Source organism: Anas platyrhynchos, chromosome 20 (genome assembly GCF_047663525.1).
Source record: "Anas platyrhynchos isolate ZD024472 breed Pekin duck chromosome 20, IASCAAS_PekinDuck_T2T, whole genome shotgun sequence".
In the NCBI taxonomy this organism is placed as follows: Eukaryota; Metazoa; Chordata; class Aves; order Anseriformes; family Anatidae; genus Anas; species Anas platyrhynchos.
This window is the reverse complement of record NC_092606.1, coordinates 10,426,408-10,442,455: the sequence shown is the minus strand read 5'-3', so window position 1 is coordinate 10,442,455 and position 16,048 is coordinate 10,426,408. Positions and strand designations below refer to the sequence as shown.

Here is a 16,048-nt window from a genome sequence, read left to right as displayed (position 1 = left end):
CATGTTAATATATCACCATCGTTCTGTCACTCCAATGAAGTATTACTATATTATTAGTGTGATACATCATTACAGCAAGGTGTTTTCATGATGTATCACTTAAAAGATGAAGCCATCAGGAAAAAAAAATCTAAGAGCATGTTCAATATAATTACAGGATAAAAGGATACTTCATCTTGAAATCTGAGAATGATTTGACCTGGAAGTGAATGAAAACAGGGAAATTGGGAAGGTAAAGGGAAAATAAACAGAAGAAAACCCCAAAAATTTCACCCAGTAATAGATACTACAACAAAAGTGTTGTGAGAAAAAGCCAGGTTCTCACCCACATTCAGCACTAGCTATGGGATCCATTGTACCTAACTGCAACCATCCATAAACTACATACTTAGTTTGAACTGATTATCAGCCATCAGCAGAGTGAGCAGAAATTCAAGACATAATGCAAGCTGCCCTGATTTGAATGGAAAAACTCTCTCCCCCAAGAGTCATGTGCCCTCTCTCTGTGCCTCAGGCTGCTCATCCACAGGCATACCATAGCCACAGTGGACAGGTGTGGGGATGGGCAGCTTACAAAAAGTGAAGGTTTCTACTGAAATCCCAACATTATTCAGTGGCAGGGAACATGAGTGGTGACACCACTGTCCTTGCATTGTAAAAATGTAAATAAATGTAAATAAAAATATGTTCTCCGTACACGCTTACCCTCACTAGCTGAGCCAACAAACCTGCTCCTCAATTGGGAAACATTTAAGCGTGGATGTGACGGGCCTCAGTATCAAAGGGAGAAGGGAAACTGCAAGCCACTACCTGAACACAGGCACCAACCAGCATGCTAAAAACCCAACAGGAATTGCAAGTCCTTGTGTTTTTTACATATATATATATCTATATTCAGTAAGTGAGCTATTTGAACGAAGTGTTTACATCACCTCTAATTATATTCCCGGTAATAAATTACAACACGCAGCCCATTAATTAAACTATAGTAATGAAAGTCCAATTTCTTTTGTGCCGCACCCGTGTTTTTACAAAAGGCTGATTTCAAAGCTTCTGCACTCACTGATAGCTACTTTTAAAAAGCGTTTTCAAGGAGTTAAACTAATTGCATGTATCGTGAAACAGAAGAACTACCAAGAACTGGTTCTTAGCTGGAGAGGGAAGAGATGATGTGGAGATGGAAGACCAGGAAGAAAAGCCTGCACTGAGCTTGCACAACAGGTGAACTGAAGGGAACCAAGAGCACTGCGGTGCTTTATTTCAGAACACCAGGTTGGAAGAGAAAACATTGTTAAGTTTAATCACAAATCATCTGCTTTTAGTCATTCATCTTAAAGTCCAGGGTTAGCAGGCAATGTCAGACTAATGCAGTTTCTCATATTATAATGCACTTAGAGGCTTAAGTTTCCATCCAGAAAGTCTAACAGGCAGTTTGTGCCATTTAAGAAAAAATTGTGTGCGTTTAAGCAACAGCCACGTTATATTTAGCAGTGACTTGATCAACCACAGATGACTGATCTGTGTTTAAAGGCAAGGATAAACCAAAGTGAGATTTGTCTCTACCCCAAAGGAGCCCCGTGGCCCCTTCGTCAGCTCAGGTGGCTCCTGAAGTCTGCAGTTCAGGCTGAGGTGTGCTTTGGAATTACTTAGTCCTGGTGAACCTGGAAAGCTGACCATGACTTTATTGTGAGAATGGGTTCTTTACACATTCCTGTCACTTGAAGCTGTATATTTTCTAGCTAAAAATGACCCTCCTTGAGCACACTGGACCCCGAGATACCCACTAAGGCTGTCAGAGCTACCATACCCTGCAGCTCTAAGTCCCCACTCAGCTCCACCTCAGTCTACAACTTGCCCTTCTGCCTATGTCAGCAGAAGGGTAATGCTAGCGTTATTTTGCAGGCAGAGATTTAGACAAAACTCCCCACTACCTCACCACCTTGTGAAGACTTCCTCCCATGTACGCGTTGTACAAGCACTGTGAAGGAGACAGACTTACCATCTGCAGTGGCCAATGAAAGTTCAGTTTTCAAGAGTTGACATATCTCTGGTATTCAGTATTTTGGTATTCAAAGAGAAAACAAAACAACCAACACCCATATCCAAGATGGGCTACAACCCATAATGGGTTAGAATTCAACTGGAGCCAGTGAACAGGTCACAGCAGCTTCTGTTTCAACTGGAAAACTCTGATCCTTATATGAAATTTGCTCAATAAATCATCCCAGATATATTGAGAAACTCTACTTTCCAGCAGGGACTTCCCTTCCCTTCCCTGCTCTTCCTTCTGATTCATGGGAGAAAATTTTATAGGCAGTGTTTTATTATGCAAATACCTGCAGGCATTTAATTGGGTGGTTTTGATTATGTTCTATTTCCACAGTTCTGGTCTTAATGAATGCACATGCAGTGCTAAGCTTTCTTTTGCAACTTTATGAAGGAAACTGAAGTTCTCCTCTCCCAACCTGCATGGAGACCAAAGTGACCCAGAGCAGAGGTACTGGGCAGGCTTACGCAGCCCTTGGGATCAGGAGTTCAACCACTGCTCTTGAGCATTTTTATATAGTTTGTGCACTTTTGGGACACACTGCAGGTCTGATGCAGCATCTTACCTTTAAGGGCATAGAAAATCTGTCAAACAGAGTTTATCAGCAAGCTGGATTTGAGTCTTTACTCATTGCTGTGTCACCTCTTGTGCTGCTTCATTGCAGCAGTTCACTGTCACACAACAACTTTAACAGGATTTAGGTGCTCACAACGCGTTAGACATGCCTATAGAGCTGATCTCAGCCTAAACCCTCAGTCATCTGCCAGCACAGACAGCTCTGGTTTGGGGTTATGATGTTAAACGAACATGTTGGAAGGCTTGGCCAATGTTAGACTAACGTACATCACGATACTGAGCTAGCAAAGGGTGGAATGACACACTGGGTCTATCTGATTGAAGAACATAACCCACAGAGTGCAGATACCAGGATGCATGTCTTGCCAGGGCAAACTTTTGCTAAAACATGCCAAGGCAGATGTTCTCCTGCAAATAAATAGAAAACTCTGTCTATGCCTTAAATATACCCAGCTCAGCATCCTGGCACAACTGGGATGTGTTTGTCTCACCTAACCTCACCCAAATCCATGTTCAGTTTCCTGTGTGAAACTCGTCCTCTTGGCAATGGAGAGCAACTGGCAGGACCTATCTCACCATACGAAGTGTCCTGGCTCTGCTCCTGTGGCACACCTCACCTTCTTTCACGAGAATGAGGACGATGGCTTCTGCCTAGCAACTCAGTGATCAGACAGCTTTTCAGGTACAGTTTTGCATGAGTTTCTAAGCAGATCAGTAGATGATCAGTACAAACGTGGCTGATCCAGAGAAGGCAGCCGGGAAGTGTTTCCCAGTTTGGTAGTGTGCACAGACTTACTAATGGAATAAAAGCAATGGAAGAAACTGCCTTGTCACAGAGGAGTTTGTCCCATTTCCACCCACTGCCAGTAGTCACTGGGCAAGCACAGAGATTGCAGAGCCCGTTACCTGCAAATTCCCCACCTCAGCTACATTTCCAGTATAAATAGCCACAGCATTTACATAGGAAATGCAAACAAAAGCAGGAGGCTGAAGTCAGATACACTTGTTATATTCTGGTGATAACCAGCCAGGGTCTCACTAGATAGAGATGAAGCGCTGGAAGAACAAGTGCTGCTACACTGTGGCTTTAGGGAGGCCAGGCAAGATTTTGGCAATGAAGAAAAACAAAATCACATCCTCATTCTTGGAAAAAAAAAACATGTACCATAAGACAGCCACTCTGCCTCCAGACTAAAACGAGACATGTTGTATTTTCTCCTTAAAGACTGGAGGGGATAAGGGCATTGTACTAGGGGATCTGCATGTCAAGAAGACGGCCAGTGGGCATACAGAAAGAAAAACATAAAAGAAATCATGTGATTTAGGCAAAACACCGAGGTGGGGATATAGGCAGAGATAAGAGGAAAAATAGACAGGAAAAGTTTACACAGAAATGGTTAAGTTACATCTGGAGCCTGCAGATCCTGGAAGTCCAGTTCAGAGTCTGCTGCAGCAGTGACAGAGAGAGCAGAGCACTCTGTTTTGTTCTATTCTCTACAGCTATTGAACCAGCAGCATTCCCGTGCTGCCTTCTTTTAAAACACAGTGAGAGATACAACTATGAAAAAGGCCAAATCAGTTCATAATCACTAACTTTGATTATTTCACACATTCACTAATCCTCCAAAAGATAAGAGATGTAGAGTGAATCTTGTAATCATGACTTTTTATCTAGGATGAGCTTGAAATTAGGTTAAAAAGCTTCTGGTTTGCTCCTAAGATTTTGGAGAGACAAAAGAAGTGCTAGAAAACTAACACTATAGTGAAGCCCAGCCCCACTGAAATAGTAAATTATCATCCCATCAAAAAGCACTGTTTGCTTTCTTTTCCCTGTTGGTACCTTTTTAGTCTGCTGGGTAGGAGAAAAGAAAAGTCTTAAAATGCTCTGTTGGTGTGTGCTCTGCTCTGTTCATTGGCCATTTGTTTTCTGCATTATTTACCCTTGTCTGGAAAATGTTTTCAAATTACGCTTTTACTTGCAACTCTGCCATGATTATGGTAATCCAGAAAATAGCTCTAAAAGTAGCTGGGAAAATGCATCTCTTTATCTTTTTTTTTTTTTTTTTTTAAATAAGAAAGAAGCATGGCCTTAAACATTTGAGAGTGAAGCCAACAGACACATTGCACATCCATACTCTCTCTTCTGTCCATCCAGCCTCTGCCAGGTTCTGTCTGCTCCTGGCACATGCAGACTCCTCACCTGTGGTCCCCAGCCGTGGCACGGGTACAATATTGCTGTGTGGTTCTCCTGCGGGCCCTGGTCAAGGCAAACATCCTTCGCCTTGTTGTTTCGAAGCTGTAAAAAAATAAACAGGGCATGTTTACATGTTTTCAGAGATAAGCTATGAATTGATACGTAGCAATGTCTGGCCATGGAAAGAGTACATGGTACTATATCACAGGCCATAATCAGGCAGAGAAAGGTTTAGCATGCCATATGTTTTCTTTAAATACAGGCCTAATGATGACTGCTTTTATATAATAATCACCATTCAAAAGAACCAACTTTCCTTGAACAGTTTCCTTTGTATTTGGTCATGTGTGGTGGTAACAAACATATTTTTAGATTACTGTCAGCATGTTGCCAGCAGCCTGAAATCAATGCAGAATTGCTTGTATTCCATCAAAATGCCAAAGTGTTCAACAAGGCAGGATAAAGAAGTCCAGATAGCACAAGGAACCCCTTCAAATCATCAGAAAGATGCAAGAGGAGATGCAGAGCTGGCAAACCAGGTGGCTCAGTACTCAAAGACACATTTCAGAAGGAGCATGAGAGTGCTGGACTCATGCTGCAAACCCTACCACCAGGTCTGTGAAGGCAAAGATCCCCTCTCTCCAGTTTCGCTACGCTGGGCAACTGTAATGAAATAATGCCTTTAAAATATTGCTTGTTTGGGCAGGTTAGCTTGAAGTCATTAAACTCTGATAAGAAAACTTTCTTAAAATTAATGCCCATCCGGGGTACTCCAGCTGTGCTTCAAAAAGCCTTCTTCAACTGCCACTATTCCGTGAGGCCTACTACAACAGAGTATTATTAGTCCCCATAAATGCCTGTTTTTATATTCCTAGTACTGTCTCAAAGCCAATAGAGATTGAATTAAGTCTCCTTGCTTTATCTCATCCTTAAGCTGTTGTGACAATGCACTGTATCCTATAGAGACCATGTGAGAAATTACGCTGAGGGTAAGCCAAAGGGTTTTATAAAACAACTTTTTGTTAAAAATATACATTCAGCTGCGTAATCCATTGACTCAATAGGTAATACAGATAATTTTGTGTCAATTCAGTAAATAAGGTATTAAAATATTTTACTATGTATGGTCTCCAAGATCAGAAATAGATCCCCAAATAGGTTTTCACAAGAAACTGTGAGCAGATTTATAAACACCTATACAACTACACAGAAACAGGAAGGTTTGATTCATGCTCAACTCCTTTGAGGCTTCTTGTCATCAGAGCCTCACCAGCTGTAAAAATTACCAGTCACATCTACGGAATGTACCAGCTGTAATTACCTCGCCATACGCAACGGTGTTGTTGTATCTTCTCATTTCTGGATAAACGTGGTCCAGATACCACTGAAAATTTTTACACTTCAAGCTCTTCCTCAAAGCTTTTCTCTCAGAGACATCCCCAATGTCAATACCTGGATTCTGAAAAACAGAGACATATCATATCACTGAATGGTTCCTCTTTAAAATAAAAGAGAAAATGAGTGCATTTCACTGGTGCTTGCTATCATTTCCAATCCACTTTAAAACTGCCAAAGGTTAAGTAACTCCACACAGAAGCTGTGCCCTGGACTTTTGGCAGGCGTGTCCAAGACTGAAATTATCATCCGAGAAGCCTGACTTCAGAGAGTCACAGTGGGGAGATGACACGTACTTCCCTGTGAAGGCATTCTCACAGCCACCAGAATAAAGCTGGAAGCACTTTGGTCCTGGGAGGTAATTTAAAAAGAGAACCCAAAAGGAGAAAACAAGGAAGAGATTGTGAAGGAAATATGAGAAGTACAGGGTAGCAGTGGCAAAGCTTCCCCATGATTCCCCGTGGCTTCAGAACAGTCTGGAAAAGATGGAATTTTTCAAAAGGAACAATGAATGAAGTATTTTTAAAATATCTCACCTCCCACTGACAGCAGAATTCCAGAAGAGCTTAACAGTAAATTTATGTCAGGGTTTAAAAGATGGTCACGTGCTGAATCTTGGGAAAGAAAATCCCCGTCATTGCACCAAGCACCAAAACCCTTCCCCTACATGCCAAGGGTGTGAGACTCTTTCAAGAGGCAACTCAGAGGACAGAATGGTTACAAAGGTATAAAATAAGGGAAAAATAGAATTTTTAACAAAAGGGAAGACTTAAGATTCAAATATAAGAATCAGCTAAGAACAAAGGATAAAAATCACAGGAGAATGGAAGATGAGCCTGAACCTCAGAAAAACCTCTTGACAATTTGGACAATTAGATGGTGAAATAGTCTCCCTGGAGACACAGAGGAACCCCACTGCTCAAGTTGATTTAAAAGCAGACAAAGCTGCAATATCTGTCCCAGGGAGAATAATTTTACAGGAGCCAGGAGCAGGGGCTGAAGAGAGCAGCTCCTCTTTAACCTTTTATTCCATTACAGAATTTGGGGAACTAATGCAGCAGACAGGTGAAGGAATGCACAAAGCAGCCACTTTTCCTCCTTCCTACAGGTGTCTGGGTTTCTACTCTATTTTAGCTCCTGCTCTTGTCTTTTCCAGTGATCATTAACTATAGCTGGAAAAGCAATTTTCCATTACAATGCTTGTAATGATCTTCTAATGAATTATTCACTCTGCTTTAGAAAAGACACCATTTTAATCTGTGACTGCTAGCTCACAGGTAAAAATAAAGTTGATTCAGTGTAGACGGGTAGGACAGGCTGAAATCTGAAGAGCTGAGCTGGGATGTGAGGCTAAGCAGGAGCACAAATCAGTCAACAACTGAAATATTCAGAGCATGGGGATCGGCTTTGTTTTGTACATAATGGCATTGCAAAATAACTCAATGTATATTCATAACCCCCTGCACAATACCACCTGTCAAACAAGGCTTCTCTGAAATTAAATCTTGATTTTACTGATAAAACCTACATTAAAAAAAAAAAAATAGTTCTTAGGATAACTCAGAAAACCCACCTGTAGTGTTGATTCATGTGACACTGCCTTTTCAGAAATGTAGGGGACCTGTGGCTCCACGCTGTGTGTGAATCCCTTTGTGCTGCATCCCAAAGCCTCTCCTGAGCAGGAGCAGGGTGCCTCATGTCTCAACCTGAAGCAGTGTGGGCATCAGGTCTGAACCCACGACAGCTTTCCAGCCCTACCCACCTACACTGGGATCTTGCAGCCTGTTTTTAAGGAGGGCTTAAAAGCTCGCAGTCCCGCTCTGCTGGAGCAGCACCCAGCACACCCAGTGCTCTCCTGCCACTCACTGGGTAGCCAGCATCTCCTTCCCTCTCCACTCACCTATTCCCCAACAACAAACTGATCCCAGCCTCTCCACCACCCCAGTACAACAGACCGGCAGCACAGGCAGCTAATCAGCCCTTCCCAGGTGCCCGCTGTTCTCTAATGCAGTACAAAGCTGCAACCACCATGGCTCTAAATGCCAGGAAACCTCCCCAGATGTAACCTTTCCTCTAACAGCAGCAGCAGTTTGTGTTTAATGCTTTTCAAAATGCCCTGAAGCACCGTGCTGCCAGCTGGGGATGCTGCTGCAGCAGGATCGGGCCCAAAGCAGCTCTCAGCCGGGTTGGATCTGCAAGGTGTGACTATTTTGTGTTTATGTCTAGCACCAAAAGAGTGTCTGTAAATAACTGCTCACAAGGGGTCAGGCCACTCCTGGCATCATTTTTCCTTGCATATCTACAGCGCAGCCCGATGCTCATGCTAACATACGCTACAAGGGGAATGAATGGCATCAGGCTCTGCAGGGCATCCCAAATCCTTGTGTCCCCACCACCTGGAGAGCATCACAGCTTCCTCCACAGCCCCTTCTCCTCCTGGCAGGACCAGAGGCTGCAGACAGGGGCACTGGCCCACCCTGGGCTGCTCCCAGAGTCCTAACAGCAGTGGTGGGAGCCGGGAGGCAGGAGATGGTCTTGGGCTTTGTGATTTAGATATAGTATGCACAAAGACCAGAGGTAAGCAGAAGTAAGTCCTCCTGGAGCTTAGAGATCTTTATGGAGAAATGCAGGGAACCACCTAGAGAGATCCACATGCAGCATCTGTCCCTTGGGCATGGTCAACCTTTCTCATTGGCCATGGTTTTCCGAATGCACCATGCTGCACCAAGACAGGATTTATATGAAAAATAACATATCAGATCTAGGAAAGTCTAAACATTTCTGCACAGGAATCAATCTAAGTTATTCAGAAAGAGAGTGTTCTTCAATTACTTGCACAAACATGGTGCCGCTGGGAGGGAAACTTTTTGTGACCAACCAGCCTTAACCTTTGGGCATGGTTTCTAAGCACCAATGGCCTCACATTTCCCAGTGCTGGGAGAGCTTAAGTGTGCCCACACATGGCATGGACCTGCCCAAGCCAGGGGACGACACTCAAGTACTAGTGATACCATCATTAATCATCATCTGCCAACCTATTTGATAGACTCCACCTGCAGAGCAGCATCATGACATAAACTTTTGCTGTGTAATCACTCAATGGGGAGATGAACTCTGCAATACAGACTTAAGACTGAGAAACCACCATGACAAAGTTGATGCGAACCGTAAGTAGCCCCTCAAATTCTGCTGGTGTTGCAGCATCTCCATCAAAGCTGAGGGAGCTCTGCTGGCTTCCATAGCTAAGGATGTGACCCAAGGTATTTAAGGCTTTCCTTCACCCAGGGGCACCAAATGCTCTATCATTCACGATTTTGACCCAGTGAAGCAAAAACTCAGAGAAGGGCGCAATGCCCATACCTCCAGAGGCAAGTTCCATGCAATGTAGACATGGGACTTGTAGTCATCCATCCACACCTCAGCCACTCGCAGGGCGTTGCGCTTGGTGTAGAAACCGATGTTGTTGTTGTAGGGCTTCTTCTTGCGCTCAATGTGAGCCACCCTGGAGCAGGGCAGGACCTCCATGCTGCCGCCGCAGAGCCACACCTGCAACAGAACCAAACACCACTTCCATCAGCACAGGGCTCTCTGCAGAGGGTCCATTAATGAAAAAGAAAGGAAATTTTGTGGTTTCTACAGCCTCCTGATGAGTGCAGAACATCGCATCATCTAGCTGCAAGTGGAAACCCATGGCCAGGTTTGGCCTTGGGTCAATAGCAAGCCAGAGGGAGAAGTTAACCTGTACCCAGACAGAGCAAAGCACATGTTGATGTTGGTGGGATCAGGACTACATCCAACACGTGGTACTAATGCGTTGTAGCACTGGGTGCCGAGTTTACAGAGATGTTTCTACTAAATAAAAAGGATTAGTGACTCGAACAGTTCAAACAATTGCAACATTTCCTTCTGTGGAAGGGATGACTCAGTGAAACATATGGCAGGGACAGATTTCTCCCACTTGAAAACATTTGTTCATTATTTTTCTTTCACATGCTGTTTAAAATTCCCTTAAATCACAGTTTACAAGTTAATAAAATATTTTGAGATCTTCTTTTTCTCACACATGAAGGGAATTTGCAGAAAGACTCACCATACCTGAATTCTTCGCTCCCTGTTTGTCTTCACCAAGAAGTTATTTATCAGAAACTAAAGACCCGTAGCCAGGACACCAGGCACTGGGCAATCATTATAAATACATATGCCAGGCAGGCCTAATAATCCCAGTTTCGCCTATTTTGCAGTCTGCTCTGCATTACCCTTTTGCACAGTTGTTGTAACACCCAGTGTTTCTGGGCTCTCATCCAGGCTCACCACCTTTTATCCCATCTGTATTCCCTAAATTTTTATTGACCCTGCTCTATACATTCTCCCAGCACCACAAGGATCCTCCAGGCCGCCTCTGCCTTACCAAAAAATAAAATAAAATAAAATAAAATAAAATAAAATAAAATAAAATAAAATAAAATAAAATAAAATAAAATAAAATAAAATAAAATAAAATAAAATAAAATAAAATAAAATAAAATAAAATAAAATAAAATAAAATAAAATAAAATAAAATCTTCACCCCATTTGCCTCATGGGGTCAAAAAAAGAGCCAAGAGAGCAGCATCACACTGGCATTTGGCATTTTGGCCCACATCTAGCAATGGGTGAGCCATGGTATGCCCAAACCCATTGTTTGCACCTTCCCATCCTAATGACATCCAAATGACACATATATTAATTGAAACACATTAGAAAGGCTTAACTAGTTAACTACTGTATCAGCTGCTCTTTTAAATCCAAGAAATGGCTGCTTTAGCACACCAAGTGCATGGCACATGCACCTCCAGGCACCAGTGACACAGTAACAGGCAGTGCAGCAGGTAAACATTTTTCCTTGTGATAATCTGGGCATTCCTGCTGTTATCACTTGGATTGCTGTAGAACACAGGGGCTCAAGTCATAAAAATAGGGTGCCTTTTTATTAGCTGTTGCATTGGCACGTAACAAAAAACCTCTGGTCTTACTCCAGTTCTGCTGTTTGACCATTCCGAAGACTTTACATACAATTTTGGAGCACCTCTGGTGCAAGTTCAGATATATTTTTTAAGGAATATTACCAAGGCAAGATTTTGACAGAAATCATCCACGTTTCTTGCCCGGTCAATTCTTTAGTTTCTCAGTGGCTGGGTGAAACAGGAGCGTTGAGCCCTGCCTGTGGTGGTCACAAAGCTGCTGCCTTCATCCGTAATGCTGCATAAAGCTGCCAGTCCTGGGAGATATCTAGCACCACCCAGTTTTGTAGTCTGGGGGATTTGTAAGATTCTATCACGATTTGAGAGCAAAATAATTATTCTGAGAACTTTAAAACCATCACGCAGTTATAATGACATTTTCCAGCAAGTTTGCTTCTGGTAGTGAGGGTGCAATATTGCCTTTTTGTGTTTTATTTAAATAATTCACATAGTTTTATGCTAGACAGCTTTCCCAGATTTCTGGAATGTCTGTACAAACGATCTTGAAACACGCATATTGCAATAAACAGAGAGAGAGTTGGGCTTTGTGAAAACAGCATTGATTATATACGTATCCACAAGCCAGTTCCAGAGAGATCAATAAAAAATTAATTCAAAAAAGGCACTTATGCGAGGAAAGACCATACTTCTATTATCTCCTAAATAAATCCTATATTGTCATTATAAAGAAAAACATCTAACTGCTTCTACAAGGCTTTTATAACCTTTCTGCTGGCAACAACAGGAGCAAAGAGAACACGGGAACATTCCTTGGGGAGTGGCCGAGTCACCCCTGGCATCGATGCCCCACTGAGCAGAGGAACGAGCTGTGGATCAGGAAGATGTTGCTTGCTCCCAGGTGGCCTGGCAGTGACATTTTGTTCCTCTGGATGTGCAGAACCACACACGGACAGGTCTGCAGGGACAGCAATGCAGGAGACATCCCCTGTGGGCACAGAGCAAGAGGTGCCCTGGCCCTACATGCTCAGTGTGATGCCTTATCCTTGCAACAACCACAGCCGTGGAGCAGTAAAAGGCACCAAGAAATGCCCCAGACCTTGATTTCTGGGCTCCGACGCAAGAGGAACTGTGAGGCACTGTGACCAAAAGGTCCCAGAGGGCTCTCCACCCCGCCGGCAGGGCTGGAGACCATTGCCTCGCATCTCGGCCACTGGTGGCCACGTGCCATGGGCAAGGGCCAGGCGCTCTCCCTTGGCACACAGACCCTCAGGGCAGGTTTATTTGTGGTGTTGTCTATCCTATTCATAGCAAATAAACCCGAAATCCCTTAGGATATTCTCTTTACTGCAACTAACAGCTATAGCTGGGCCATCAGTCCAGCATGTTGGTTTTTTTGATAATTTCTTGAGAATTGTCTGTTTCTTAGAAGATGGGTAATCGAGAGAAGTACAATATTGAGACCTATGAGAAAAATAAGTTATTGTAAAATTAATTCCTGTTTAGCCTCTTTAATATGGCAGATTCTTTTATATTGCTTGCTACAAAGGAACAAATTGCAATCAAATCAATTCAAAAATATGCATAGATAGCATGTAAAGGCATGCTTAAAGACTCAAGATGGAGTATGCAACATAGCAGGTTAAACACGATGAGCAAGTCACAAGTTTCCCTTGTTTTCTGACATTCAAATTTCAACACAACCATTAGCTTGCCATTCATCCACCCATAAAAAGATGCAGGATTAAAAATAGAAGCATTCCCCTCCAGTAAATGACAGTGACTCAGTAACTTCTCCATCAGTCTACACACAGGAGTAATCAAATGTACGGAGAGATGCCTGCGTTTATAAATAACCAGTTAACACTACATTCTAGTAAAGAAGTCCCTGAGAAACAAACAGAAAACAAATCCATCACCCAGAGATCTTCGATGTGTTTTACAGAAAGCTGCTGGGTAAAACACTTGCAATTACTCCCCAAGCAAAGTGTCACTGTTGTAAGAATTCAGCGTGGAAAACCGGCAATTCTCAAGCTGCGAAATTTCCGACTGCGGCTTGAAATGGCACCAGGCATCGACTTTCTAGAAGCATTTGCACATGTGGGAGGCAACCCCTGGGTTAGCATGAGGTTGCATCGCCTTGCTTTTGCTGGGGCGACCCAGCTTTGCTTTCTAGTACCCTCTGGGAGCCTGAAGGTGTCACTGGTGTGTGAAAGCGTTCACCAAAGAGCCGGCATCACACTGACCTGCACCACGGGTAACCAGAACGGGGAGCAGATTTGGCACACAGCAGTGCAGCAGTAGGGCTTCTAGATGGGTCCAGGAGCTTCTCCTGTGCAGGTGCACCTGAACGTTGGCACTGCTAAATTAGTGGCTGGACTTGATGATCTTAGCTGTCCTTTCTAACCTAAATGTCCTTTCCAACCTAAGTTGGTGCAAGCATGCAGCACACGGCCACATCAACAGCATCCCGTTCCCCCAGCTCCCAGGCAAGGCACCAGCATCTCCTCTGCCATCAGCCTGCAGGCCTCCACTGGCAAAATCAGAGCTCTTTTCATGTTGCTCATGCAGAACACTTCATGTGTCTTCATCCCTAATGATGGCCACGCCGCCAGTAACTGCAGCGGCTGCGGGCATCCCGGGGCTCCAGGGAAACCAGGTCTGCTGGCAAGCCCAGGGAGGAGCACCAGGCATCCACCACTGTTAATGCACTCCTGGTACAGGAGGGAGAACAGGACACTGCCCACAAAACACAGCATACAGGTGGTCCCTTGTGTGAGTGACAGAGATGAAAGAAAGTAAAGGAAAAGGAAAAGGAAAAGGAAAAGGAAAAGGAAAAGGAAAAGGAAAAGGAAAAGGAAAAGGAAAAGGAAAAGGAAAAGGAAAAGGAAAGAAAAAGGAAAATCCCAATTTCACTTGACCTGCTCATTCCAGCAACCACAGAAACAATTTCCCAGGTAGGAAGCAGTTAAGAACAATTACTGGCCATGATCCCCTTGGCCTTCAAAAATCACTGCAGCTATCAATTTGCTTTGCTCCTGCCTGCCACAGGCAGCAATTACTCTTGAGGGGCGTTATTTAAACAAAAGGACTTAGGACAATCTGCCTACCATCAACAGAGCCAGACAGGTGGAAAAAGGTGCCACAGAGGAGTTTCACTGCCCAGGAGGGTACCAAGAACCCGTCCTGTACTACACTGGGTTTGAGGCATTGTCTGGCCTTCCCAGCAGGGCTAGAAATGTGAGTCCCCCTTTGGGGTTCACACTGCTGGTGCAATTAGAAAACCTCGCTCTCCTTCTCAGCCTGCTACAACCAGTATTTGTTATGCCATGGTGCCCGCCGGCAGAGAAACAGAAAATAAAATCCTTAAGAATATTTTCTTCATAAAATACTGACAAAGGGGCTGCTTCCCCTGGGATATGAGAACAAGTCGTACATTGCACCACTTCTCCTATGGCCACAAGGAGTACCAAGGAAATCAGGCTCACCATTTGATTTTTTTTTTTTATTTTTATTTTTTTCACTGAAAGCTGACAGCAGAAAAAGAGAAGGGCTTCTGCAACATCAGGGGCAAAATTAGGATCCTGCCCCTTCCAGCATCAGGACCATGTCCTGCCGGAGTGTAGCACCTCCTCCTCTCAAACATCAGCCTCCCAGTATGAAAAACCATCTCACTGCCTGGGTGGCTTTTTATGTAATGCTGTGCATCCTCCTCACCCATGGGATATCATTAATAATAATCATAATAAAAAGTAAGAAGGGACAGCAGCTATCTTGGGTCCTAAACGCAGTGTTTGAGCTGAAGCTTGGTGTGATTTCCACAATGAGCACTGACAGCTCCCATTACAGGATCCTGACTTCTGTTGCTTATAACTTTGCCAAATTTTAACTATTCAGACTAAACTATATCCTAGAACAGCTCGAGCCTGCCTGCAGTTAATGCAAAGAGACAACATGTCTAATGGTGTCAGGGTAAGTCTACAAGGTAAACTTTTAATCTCCGAATGTATTGTGACAGAAGGAAACGGGGAAAAATGCTCCTAACTTTCATTACACAAACTCCAGGCATTTCCAGCTGATAAGTTCATTTTTAAGGTGATTAGCAAAACCATACCTTAATTAGCAATAGATTTCTCATTTAACAGCTTTGCCTTATCTTCACCCCCCTCCTTTCTTTTAAAAGCAACTTCCTAAGTTAAGGGAAAAACACAATTAGCCAGGGCAGCTAAAATAATATGGAACACATCAGAACAAAGACCTAAATAATAAAATTGAGAAACGTTAAAAAAAAAAAAAAAGGAAGAAAAAGAAAAGGCAAAGAAATAATCATTTCTCCACAAGCTCCTTCATATGGTTCTGAGATAGGGTATCTCTCCAAATTACTCCTTTGTCAGAAGAAACAACACGCTCCCAGATCCATTTCTAGCACTGTATCTGAAGCAGTTCTGCCCTCTCCACTCCCATTAGGGCAGTGCTCTGTCCCACGTCCCTGTGGGAGCACCTGCCCCGCAGAGGGGCACCCAGGGGGACGTCCCCAAAGCCAACCTTCTGCTCCAGCGTCCTGGTGCCCAAGTTGTCAGAGCAGAAGAGAGGTCAGGAATGAGATCAAGAAGGGTCTTCCCCAAAACCTCCGTGATCCTTTGTACCCAAAGCATGGCCGCTGCTGTTCCCTGGATGGAAGCGGGTACAACCACACTTTACAGCTGAAGTCCCTCCGCAGACAGGGATCACGCAGTGCCTGCCTGGTACCAAACACCCTCAGCACAGAGCAAAGGTGCTGTGCTGGCCTTATCTTCTCTAGAAAGAACTTACCTGTTTTGGTAAATACACAGCTTCACAGCACTACAATCACAGCACTGATTGTCACGCAGGTGACAA

The 16,048-nt window shown here is 43.7% G+C and overlaps 1 protein-coding gene across 4 annotated transcripts in view; it reads right to left on the bottom strand.

The window, feature by feature from the left end:
• Nucleotides 1-16,048, bottom strand: part of GALNT17 (polypeptide N-acetylgalactosaminyltransferase 17) — a 211,656-nt gene that overhangs the window by 8,659 nt on the left and 186,949 nt on the right. For all 4 annotated transcript variants that reach the window (XM_027445904.3, XM_038165708.2, XM_072026183.1 and 1 more), the window contains 3 exons: nucleotides 9,573-9,758; nucleotides 6,139-6,276; nucleotides 4,824-4,919 (listed from right to left, as the gene is read on the bottom strand). In XM_027445904.3, coding sequence (XP_027301705.1) covers nucleotides 4,824-4,919; nucleotides 6,139-6,276; nucleotides 9,573-9,758 — 420 coding nt within the window. The remainder of the gene's footprint in view (nucleotides 1-4,823; nucleotides 4,920-6,138; nucleotides 6,277-9,572; nucleotides 9,759-16,048) is intronic.